Source organism: Propithecus coquereli, unplaced genomic scaffold (assembly GCF_000956105.1).
Source record: "Propithecus coquereli isolate 6110/MARCELLA unplaced genomic scaffold, Pcoq_1.0 Scaffold442, whole genome shotgun sequence".
NCBI classification, from domain to species: Eukaryota; Metazoa; Chordata; class Mammalia; order Primates; family Indriidae; genus Propithecus; species Propithecus coquereli.
In genome coordinates this window covers 746,228-757,163 of record NW_012150197.1, presented here as the reverse complement: position 1 = coordinate 757,163, position 10,936 = coordinate 746,228, and the positions used below count along the sequence as shown (strand labels likewise).

Sequence of the window (10,936 nt, the reverse complement as noted above, 5' to 3'; positions counted from 1 at the left end):
GAGACGCCTCTGCTTCTGCCTCCCCATCCCGCCCCCACCCGATTATAGGGGATATTTCTTTTCTAGGAAAGCATGACACAGCTGCTGCCACCACGGTGCTGAGTCACGTCACCTGCTTGGGGAGGGCGGGCCGCAGGGCGGGAGCCCCAGGCCGTCCCGCAGTCCAGACCCCTCGCTCTGCGCCCCCCGGTGCTCCGGGCAGGCCCCTGCCCCAGGTTATCAATCTCACCTCGCACCAACGGCAGGGAGGAAGGGAGGACGCCCCCGGCACCCCTCCGCCACCCCAGCCCCTGGCGGCCCCTCCCAGACCCCACGGGCTAAAATTCTCTGGTGTCCACGCGCCAGGCAGGGAGCGACCCTGCAGGTGGAGGACGCCCACGTCCACTTCACAGGTGAGCGACGGAGGCCCAGAGTGACTCTCCGCGGCCCGCGAGGGACGAGCCCAAGCAGGCTGCAGCTGCCCCGCACCCCACACCCCACACCCTCCTCTACGCCAGTGAGGTTGCGCCCCCCACTGGTTGCGCCCCCGGGGGGCCCAGGAGCCCCACAGGGCCGGGTTGAGCAAGAAACCAGTGTGGGGCCAAAGCCGCCGCCCTGACCCAGGGGCTGCTGGGCTCCCGGGGAATCCTGCCACCTCGCCCATCAGCCGCGGCCGCCAGAATCTAATTTCGCTCTAATGAACTGCGGTTTCCAGGGCCCTGCCACGTCCAATCTCGGGAGCGAAGGACAGCAGCCCGCTGACGGCCGCTCCAGGCGTGAAGCAGGCGTGAGGGGTTGCCGCACACAGAGACTCTCCCGGAGCGTGCCCTTCCGCACCTCCCCGCCCTGGGCTGCGGCACAGAAGCCCCCTGAGCCCGAGGCCTGGCACACGCCAAGGGCGCAGTGCGGCCCAGCTGCTGGCTCCGCACTCGTGGTCTCCACACCTGCCCCCTGCCCCACTGGCCAGCGATGCCAGGACGCCCAGCGTCCCTCGGCCAGCCGGGGCTCTCCCAGGATGGGGCGCGGAGGTGCTGGAAGTCGGGGTCCTGCCCTCTCCACACGTCGCCACATGCCCAAGGTGCGCAGGGACCCCCTCACTGCTGTAGCAGCCGCAGGCCCCTCCCCTGAAACAGCGCGGCCCCAGGACCTGTGGGCTGGGGGAGGACTCCCAGGTCCCTGGCAGGAAACCCACGGGCTCTGCAGGCGGCAAAAGTGGTCCCCGGCACGCCCTCGCCCCTGGACGCGGCGGCCCCACGTGGCTAATTTGCTCCCGCACAGACTGCAGGTGCTGGCAGAGACCCAGCAGGGGCACCGGGCAGGGCTGGCCGGAGCGCCCACCCCAGTCCCACGCAGAGGTCGCTGGCCCATGCTCCCGGCCACATACCCCCACCCCCGGGCTCGCAGCCCCCAACCCGGGTCCTCCCGAGCTTGGCTGCCAGGAGCTCCTGGTGCTCTTCCTTCCAACCTGTCCTGACTGCGCCCACTCTCCACTGCCCCACCAGACCTCGGGGACAGCCACGCCCTACTACCAGCCCAGAAGCAGTGAAAGAAACCAGTCACCCCCTCCCAGCCCCCGCCCTGAGGACAGACCCAGGCCCTGGCCTGACCCTCGACGCTGGGCTGGCCACACCGGACACCACCCGCCTGGCTCCCTCCTGCTGTCTCAGCCCAGGGCCTTTGCACGTGCTCTTCCATCCCAGGGCTGCCTCCTCCTCGCCCCAGTTTCACTCTCAGCGTCCCCTTCTGCAAGAGGCTGCCGGCCCACCCCGCCCGGGCAGCCCCGGTGCTCTCCGGGCCACTCTCTGCGGGGCCGACCCCTCCCGAGCGCTCGGTCTCCCGAGGGCAGGGCCTGCTCTGCTCGCGCCACCCAGGGGCCCCCAAGCCCTTCCTCAGTCTCCCCACACACCCCAGGGACAGATGCACATGCCCACACACACGCAGGGACACTCGTGCAGCACAGTGACACTCCGGACACCAGCACGCCCACGTGTCCACGGGCGGCGCGACAGGAAGGACGACCCCAACACGGAGACGGCCGAGCACCTGCCACCAGCACGCGTGACCCACAAGGAACTCCCAGGACAGACCGTCGCACAGGGAAGGGCTGTACGAGCCGGAACCCTGTTTGGTTTAGGAAATGCGTCGATGGGCGCAGACGCTTGGAAAGAAATCAGGAAGAACCAATGTCCCTCCTTTGTTTGCCGGCACTTTCCCCGTTTCCTACGTGGAAATGCCTCATTTCTGTAATAAACCGCAAGCGTTTCTGTAAGAAACCAGAGCTCACTGTGCAGGGGCCGCCAGAGCCCCCCAGAGAGACACAGCCCCGTCTACCCCAGCTCAGGGCGCGGCCCGTCCACGTGACCTTTACTCAGCTCTGGCTAATTAAACCACACTCGTCCTCGAGGGGTCGGTCTGGGAGACGCTGGCGCTGGCTGAATGATCGTAGGGGAGAGGCCGGCCGCCCGTGTCTTAGCCGCAGCAGGACGAGTCAAACGCCAGGCCCCTCCCCATCGCCACCCCCGCCCTCTGTGGGCCGGGCTGGGCCCACCTGGGAATCACACAATCCGGCCCCTCCACCCACAAGGAGGCCCCAGGGTGAGCTCCGGTTCAGGACCACGGTCAGCGCCCAGGCCGGGCCTCTGCCCCGCCACGCCCCGCCCCTCCCTGGAGCAGGCACCCCCGCAGGGCCAAGCGCAGGGCCAAGCGCAGGGCCCCGGAGCCTCCCTCTCCGCACCCAACTGCCTCTCCGGCCAGAACGCTTTTCACAAAAATGTGGTCATTCACTAACACTGAGCATTAACTTCTCTGCACGTTCGGCCCAAGGAAAATCGCCGTTTGGGATGCAAACACTTTTGCAGGAACCAGACAGCTTCTAGGAACTCATCCTGCAGGCATGTGCACAGAGGCCTCACCGCAGTGCTGCTTGTGGAGGCAAAACGCTGGAACCCCGGCGGCCACCCAGGGGGAACCAAGCCCCGAAGCCCGAACCAACGGAAGCAAAACACCGGCAACCAACCAAAAGCCCCCGCCCAACCCCCCCAAGAACAAAAAAAAAATTCCCAAGGCCCCCCCCCCGCCCCCCAACCCCCTCCGAAAAAGCCTCCCAAAAATTCCCCCCCGGCCCCGCCTCCCAAAACCTCCCAACCCCCCCCCAAGAACCGGGAACCCGGGGGAACCCGGGCCTCCCCCCGGGGGAAAGAAAAAACCAAAAGAAGCCTGGGGGCCAAGGGGCCCGCCCCCAACCCTCAAAAGCAAAACAAGCCCCGGGGGCCCCAACCCCCCCCCCGATAATCGAGGGATGGAGACGCCCGTTTCCAGCTCCCGCTGGGGCTTCCTGGACACCCGCTCTTCTGCGAATTGACAAAATCGTTCCCAGTAATCCCCCCACCACGAAATTAAAGACCTAATTTATTCAAGCCGAGTAACCAGTAGAGCCTGAGGACAATTCTGGAGCATGTCTGGAAAACATCCTTCCGTCCCCTAAGTGGAGCGGCCACCGTCCCCAAACCATCACTTCCTCTGCAAGACGCTGCTTGGCCAGCCCGAGCCACTGGGCAGCAGGCGGGCGCCAGGAGGAGCCTTCTTGCTGGCATTCTCCACCCCGGAGCTTGAGCAGGGGCTTCCGCTCTCCGTGAGCCCTCAGTCCCTCTGCTTGCTGGTGTCTGGGAATTAAAGGCCCGGGAGGCTCTCGTCACCCTGTCCCCCCAACACTGCCGTCCTGGAGACCCTGGTGTGTCTGCACAGCACAAGGTCACTCACCGCCTCCTGGGAGCCCACCGGCGACGCCCAACCCCCCACACAGAGCACAGCTTGGGTGTGTTTCGAACGGAGGAAACATTTCAGATTCTAACTCGCCGATGCTGGGATCCAAATCCTGACCCGGGGCCAGCAAAGGGCTCCCGGAATCCAGTGGGGGTGGGGGTCCTGCTGACTCAGTGGCACTCGCTGTGACACACACACACACACCCCCGCACAGCGCTCCCCCCCCGCGACACAGAGCGGCACACCCCCCCCGCCACAGGCGCCCCCCTCCCCCCCCCAAAAGACCCCGCACACAGGAGACACACCCCAGAGGCGCCACAGACAACAAGCCACCAGCACCCACTAAGGGCAGATCACCTCAGGATCTCATTCTTCGGGAAAGCCAGCCCCACAGGTCCTCGGGCAGCGTGGGCTCCAGGTCGGGCCTGAGAGCTGTTCAGCCCCGTGTCCTCCCGGGTGGATGAAGAGCGTGGCCCACCCAGATTCAGACGAAAACCCACGCCTGCCGCCCTAACTCCAGGCCGACCCATTCGCTAAACAGCGCCGGGCCGCCTTCCTCCAACACGGCGGCGCAGCTCGCATGCTGCAGGAGCAGGCAGACTTTGGGACGTCCCGGCCACCTCCTGCCACCTCACCCAGAGCAAGGGGGACAGAGCCTGGTTCTGGCAGGGCTCGTGGACGCGCTTCCGGGAAGAAACTACAGAGCTCGGGTCAGCAGGGACAGGGTTGCTTTGGAGAAGTCAGAACCAGTTGTGCTTCAGCTGAGAGCCCGTCAGCAGGCCTGGCCAGCGAAGGGGAGTCATTTCCAGAATGTTCTTTGGGACAGTGGCAGATCCGCAGGTTCTTTCTACCTTGATCCGATAACACGGCTTTGGCCTTTACTACGCAGGTTGGACAGGTGTCGCCCACGAAAACAGGAAGGCACTCTTGCCCTGGCAGCCTCGGCGCCTGTCCGAGAGCAGAGCCGAGCTCCAGCCCCACAGAAGGAGGGACCGTGCTTGGTCTCCAAGCTCCGGGGACGGTGTTTGACCCTCTGTCCTGCGGGCTCAGCCTTGCCAGGCCGAGCGGTCCTGTGGTTTGGGCGTCGTCTGAGTGGAAGCCACAAGCGCACGGAGCTCACACGGCGGTCCGTTCACGGCCTCAGGGGTCCACTGGCAACACCTCCCCGCAATGGTGTTTTTCAAGCCAAAGTTGTTCCAACCCTCAGGATGCCACAAACAGGAATCTGTCCCCAAACACCTGGCAGAGGCAGACCAGGCAAGCTCCGTTCCAGGAAGATGCCAGCATCTCCGCGGCCAGGCCCGCCAGACACACGGACCGGCAAGCTCCTGATGCTCAGAACCCCAGTCTCGCGCCTGAACACATGCGCTCTCCTCCTGCGGCACCCGAACCTCCTCGTCAGGGGAGGGGCAGCCTCAGCCCCTTCGCGGATAACCAACAGCACCGAGCACTTGCCGAAGGGGGGGCAGACGGCGGAGGGACGCCGTCCAGGACAGGGGAGGCCTCTCGTCCCGCGGAACCTCACTGCGTCACCACCACAGCGACACCCTTGACGCGTGTCAGCACGGAGCGCTATGTGCACCCACATCCGTTTAGCACCATGGCAACCAGACAAGACAGAGTTGTTACCCAGACAAGGAAACCGGGGTCCTCCCGGGGCAGGCGGGGTCCCAGCCAGAGCCCAGGTCCCTACTTGACCATCCTGCGCACCCCCGGCAGGTAGCTCAGGGCCTCTAAGGCATCCCCAGCGGTGAAAACCACTTAGGGAACACACCTGGCCCAGGGCGCAGGCACAGATGGGCCACTTCCGTGGGGGCGAGGCCCTGTGTCGACAGTGCACACACCCTCCAACCAGCACTTCCATCTCAGCGTCACCTACATTTAAACTTGAAAACATTCCCCCTGGGCTCTGTTAGCCATGACGAGCTATCGGGGGACATCAGACACAAGGCCAAGGTCCCTCATAAGAGAGATCACGACATCACCTCCCTTGTAAGCAGCTGCCACCGCCAGCCCAGGGCCCACCCGCCATCTTCCCGAGACAGGGCTCACTGTTCTCACCTGAGCCTGTAGCAGGACACGGTCAGAGCCCGGGCCTGGCCCCAGCCCTCCCATCCAACCTCAGGTGGACCTTCGGAGGGCCCAGAGCACGTGCTACACGTCCCTCCTCGGCCTTCTGCATTCCGGCCGGGCCACGTCCTGCTCTCCCCTGCCCAGGCTCAAGGCTCTGCTGTCAGCCCCTTCCACGAAGGGCCCGTGGTCCCCTGGGCCTGGCCATTTCCCCCTCTGTGTAGCGAGCTCCTCTCCAAACTGTACGCACCTACGGGGCGGAGACCAGCCCCATCTCTGCCACAGGAGGACTGTCAGGCCACGGGGCGGAGACCAGCCCTGCGCTCTCGCCAGCAGACACGCGCAATGTCTCGCCGAGCGAGCACGCTGTGTGGACGTGCCAGGAGCACAGGGACTGAAAAGATCTGTGGATTAATTAACTGATTGACTAAAACAAACTGGGGAAAACGCTGTCTCCAGATACGCTCTCCACCGCCGCACTCGGCCTGTGCTCATGGAAGCCAAACTTCTCCAGAAACACTCTCGGGGTTAAGCATTTTCAAAACTGGAGCCGGGCCTCCCACCCAGACAGTGGGCACCGGGGGGCCGGCAGCTTCCGCCTCAGAGGCCCCAAGGCCCGGCCAGCGGAGCTGGGCCCCCCGCCTCCCTGTAATGACTGGTTTGAACATTTGACTTGTGCTGATTTCTAATAAAACTGAGATTTTCTCTGCCCTAATCTGTGAAGCTGTCAAGAGGTGAGCTTCCTACCTACCTATTATTTTTTCTTTACCTTGCACATATAAGAATCTTTATAGATATTTATTCCATAACATAATAGATACAGTGATTAAAAATATTTTATCATGTTAGAGTAATTCTGCTTTAAACTGTCCTCGAGCCTCCCAGCAGACCCGGGGAGTCTGACACACCAGGTTTCCCTGGAAACCACAACCCTCTGAGGCACTTTCGCCTTTTGGGAAATTTCCATAAAATTCTTCAACTCTTCAATCAACAGACAGCTCCTATCCGAAGCTGCAGGAAGGCTCCAACTCGCAGGCAGTGGAGACATGGCCGTTCGGAGACTCGGGTCTCTCTCGGCACAAAATGCTCCGTCAGCAGACTGGACCCTGCCCTGCGGTGGCCCCTCTGTTGGTGTCGGGCACGGCCAGGCCTGCACCTGCCCCTCCAAGGCGGCCGACACCCACCACCACGCCCAGGGACCCCCAGCTGGCCCCCCCAGGGCTAGCAGCAGAGCTGAGGGGGCTGCAGGGGGCCTGCACCCCCCTGGGTGGCTGAGGGCCATTCGGGGAGCGCCCAGCCGCACACAGGGCACCTACAGGGTGTGGCTCACCCCGTCCCGCCTCTGCAGGACGCCCACTCTCACTGCTGAGAAATGGCCATGGCCACAGGCCCCTGAGACCTTGGAGCCTCTCGAGGTCACCCGGACACCGGGACAGGACACCGTCTGGGCCCAGCCCGGGCAGTCTCCACTGAGCCAGAGTCTTCATCTGGCCTGTGTCAGACTCAATCCAAGTGGCTTGAGCACTGGGAAGATCCAGCCACACACCCCAAGCCCTCAGCTCTGAGGCTGAGACCCCCCTTCAGTTTGCAGGACATCTCTGGGGCTCACGCAACCTTTGCTGGCCTCAGTTTCCCCCTCAGTAAAAATGGGGCTACCCCACCTCTGCAGGTGCGCAGTGAGACCGGCACACAGCGGGAGCACAGGTGCGGTGCCCCCCCTCCCGCTCCTCGCTCGAGCCAGGTAGAGACTTTACCTCTATGGGGAGTGACCGCCCAGCTCTCGTCCTGCGCACAAGCGTGGAGCGAGGCCGGCACGGCCCCACTCGGGCTCCAAAAAGACCCCCCACGGCACTGGGACACCCCAGGGAGCTCCCACAGGGACACATACGCCCAGTTTGGGGCCCTTCCTGTGGCTCACACCCCCTTTGGGGAGGCTGACGGAGGAGGGTCCACACCTCGCCCCCCACCCCAGCCAAGGGCAGGTTTTCCAACCCCTTCTGACTCAGGGAAGGCCGCTGTCTCCAGAAGAGGTTTTGGGGATGCTCACAGCGGAGCTAGCGATGGCGGCGGCTGAGCAGAGGCCACTGGCGGAGAAAGACCCTTCTGCAGGGCAGAGGCTGCCGGAGGCCTGGCCCGACGCCCACTGAGCCCTGGGGGTGTAGGGCACAGCCTCCCTCTCCACCTTTGTCCCCAGCAGGGACACCCAGAGAGGCTGGCACAACCTGACTTCTCAGAAGCCAGACTTTGGTGGCAACAGGCAGGAGGCAGGTGACCAGGAGAGGACTTTCTTCCAGCCGAGCACAACAGCTGCGGAACCCCAGCCCCAGCCCACACCAGCCACCCCAGGCCCAGCTCAGCTCACTCTTCATGATACGAATAAACCAAATGATCCCATTGCACAACAAGGGCCAGTCCAGGTGGGCCAGGCAGGGGACACGGGGCACACCCTCGGGAAGTCAGAGTGGAGCTGGGTCCCAGGACGGGCCTCGAGTCAGGAACAGTGGAGGATCCCACGCCTGGGGTCTGGGGTGGGTGCTGAGCTACAACAGCGCTGCCGAGATGCGCCCCCTTCACTGAGGGCCTGCTGGGTGCCCTCGGTGGTCTCCATGCACCCCAGGGGCAAGCAGCTGTGCCCACTTTACAGACAGGAAAACTGAGGCTTGCAGAGCTTCTGAGACCAGACCCAAGTGTCCAACTGAGAGAGTCAGTGCCAGGGCCCCAGCTCTTTAGCACCATCCCTCCTGCCCACCCCCAGAAGAAACCCCCTGCTTGTAGGGCCGCCTCCCCTGAGTCCGAGCCACCCTGCAGGAGCGGAGGAAGCCCTGTGCCCACAGCAGAGGAGCCCAGCAGAGGCCTGAGCAGGCTGAGGCTGGGCAGCCCCTGATGCTGAGGGTCTCGCCCAGGAGGGGCAGAGCTGCTCTGCGGAGAGCCCTGTCCTGACGTGGGGATGCCCAGGTGGGGACGACGCAGCCCCCCACACGGGCAGGGCTCCCCAGGATCTGCTCAGGTGCTGGACGCTGCAGCTGTCAGGAGGCAGAAAACAGGCAGGAGGGACGGAGGGGCAGGGAGTGGCCACTCAGAGGGCTCTTGACCCAGAGGGGAGCTCTAGGAAATGCCACCAGCCAGGGACGCCCACATCCAGCCCGCTGGACCCAAAGCAGAACCAAGCCTTGGTCAGCAGGAACACAAGTCGGAGGCAGCACAGGACACTGACCACTGGGCCCAGGGCCACCCTGGCAGGTGGCCGTAGGGGGTGGGCTCTGTCCTGTCCAGGTCCCAGAAGCCACCGCAGGCCGGGACCTGGCTGACCAGGGCCAGTCCCACTGGGAGCCCCTCAGCCTCCCGCCAGGTGGGAGTGGTGGTGGGGCTGGCGCTCCCAGCACCGCCCGCCCCCGCCAGGCCCAGCCCTTCCTTGGGAGTCTCAGGACTGGCAAGTGTGTTCAGTGCAGGGCTGGGACGTGCCCAGGGGCCCTCCCAAGGCTGTGGTCTTCCCCAGGGCGCTCCCCTGCATCTCCCTTCTGGGATGTCTCCCTACCCTAAAACCCTCCCCCACCACATTCCATGGAGGGCCCGTGCAGAACACACCGCCCAGGCGCACCCTCCCACGGCACGCCGTGGCGCACACACTCTGTCCAGTGGGCACTTCCAGAGACCATTTCCCAGAATGCGCTCCGCACTCCCGTCCCAAAATGCCTCTTGCACACAAAATGGCCGAGTCCCCGGCTCAGCTGGGATGGGAGAGCAAGAGCCCTCGTGCTCAGAGATTGTGCGCCAGCCGCGCGAGCCGCACACGCACTCCCACACACAGCGACTTGTGCAAATGCCACACAGAACACCCAGGGGCTCAGGCATGTGGGTCTGGGACGCCCCCGCCTGCCTGCTCCAGGAGGCAGCAGTCCGCTGAGCGCCAGGCCTGGGGAGACAGGACAGCCTTTCTAGGTCCTTCTAGGTCCAGGGCTGGCGCCCGGGGCCAGCTGCAGCCCCTCCTGCAGGGTCTCCGCTCTGCCAAGGAGGAGCCCAGAGCCCAGAGAGTGCATGGAGGCAGCTGCAGAGATGGGTCAGAGCTGCGCTGGGGGGCGGGTAAGGGGACATTCAGGCCGCGCCAGGGATGGGTGCGGGCACCCCTGGGGTCAGCTGCCCTCGCCTCGGCGGGGGAGGGGGTAATGGTGAGGCCCCTCCCCCACTTCAGCAACCCCGAAGCTCACTCCAGCGGGAGAGGGAGGCTCGAAGGATGCTGAGGGAGGCCAGCGCCTCCCCCGCCACCCTCACTTGGGAGGTGGGGGTGCCCAGCCGAGGGTCCCGAGTCCAGACCCGGCACAGGACCGCAGCGCCGCCCTCCCTCCCAGCCGGCCTTTGTTCGGCGCAGGGCCGCGGGGAGGGGCCTCTCCGGCTGAGGAGGGGGCTGGGGTCCAACACGCCCCGTGCTGCGGGGGAGGGGCTGATGCAACCCAGCCGGGGCCTCCTCCGCCTCCGGAACGGCCCCTGGCCGCAGAACCCCCTCCTGCCTGGCCTTTCCAAAATCGCTCTCCGATCTCCGCCCTTCGCCTTGGCAGGGACCGCGGTCCCGACCCGGCCCCCGGACACGCGCGCAGAGGCCGCTCCGTCGCGGGCTGCGCGCCCGGCCGGGGTCGTGAGCGGGACCCGGGCCGCGCCCCGCGCCCCGCGGCCACTCACACGTAGGCGTGGTAGATGAACGCCCAGCCGCGCGGCCGCTCTAGCACGTTGTAGAGGAAATTCTGCAGCTTGCGGTAGAAGGCGTTGCGCTTGGGGGGCTTCCCGGCGCCGGCGCCGCCCGCGCGCGGCTTGCTCAGGATGCTGCCGCGCTTGGGGGCCTCGGAGCCCGCGATGAGCAGCGCGCCGTCCCTCGTGGAGTCGGGCGCGCCGGGGTCCAGCCCCACGAAGCCCACCTTGAGCTTCTTCTCCCCGCTCGGGCCGGGGTACACGCCGCCGTTGCGCGACTTCTGCACCATGGTGCCGGCGGCGCCCGGCAGGCGCGGGCTCAGCGGGCGCAGCGCGCGCGGGGCGGCGCGGGCCCCAGCCCAGGCCCCCAGCCCGGGAGCCGCATGGCCGAGGCGGCGGCGGCGGCGGTGGTGGCTCCGCGCTCCTGCGGGCCCGGGCCGCGCGC

The 10,936-nt window shown here is 65.6% G+C and overlaps 1 protein-coding gene across 4 annotated transcripts in view; it reads right to left on the bottom strand.

The window, feature by feature from the left end:
* The window catches only part of KCNQ2 (potassium channel, voltage gated KQT-like subfamily Q, member 2), a 46,710-nt gene extending 35,826 nt beyond the window's left edge, over nucleotides 1-10,884 (bottom strand). For 3 of the 4 annotated variants that reach the window (XM_012654606.1, XM_012654611.1, XM_012654607.1), the window contains exon 1: nucleotides 10,486-10,884. In XM_012654606.1, coding sequence (XP_012510060.1) covers nucleotides 10,486-10,781 — 296 coding nt within the window. In that variant the 5' untranslated portion in view covers nucleotides 10,782-10,884. The remainder of the gene's footprint in view (nucleotides 1-10,485) is intronic. The other variant, XM_012654610.1, reaches the window with a different exon arrangement.
* Between the last annotated feature and the right edge of the window lie 52 nt (nucleotides 10,885-10,936).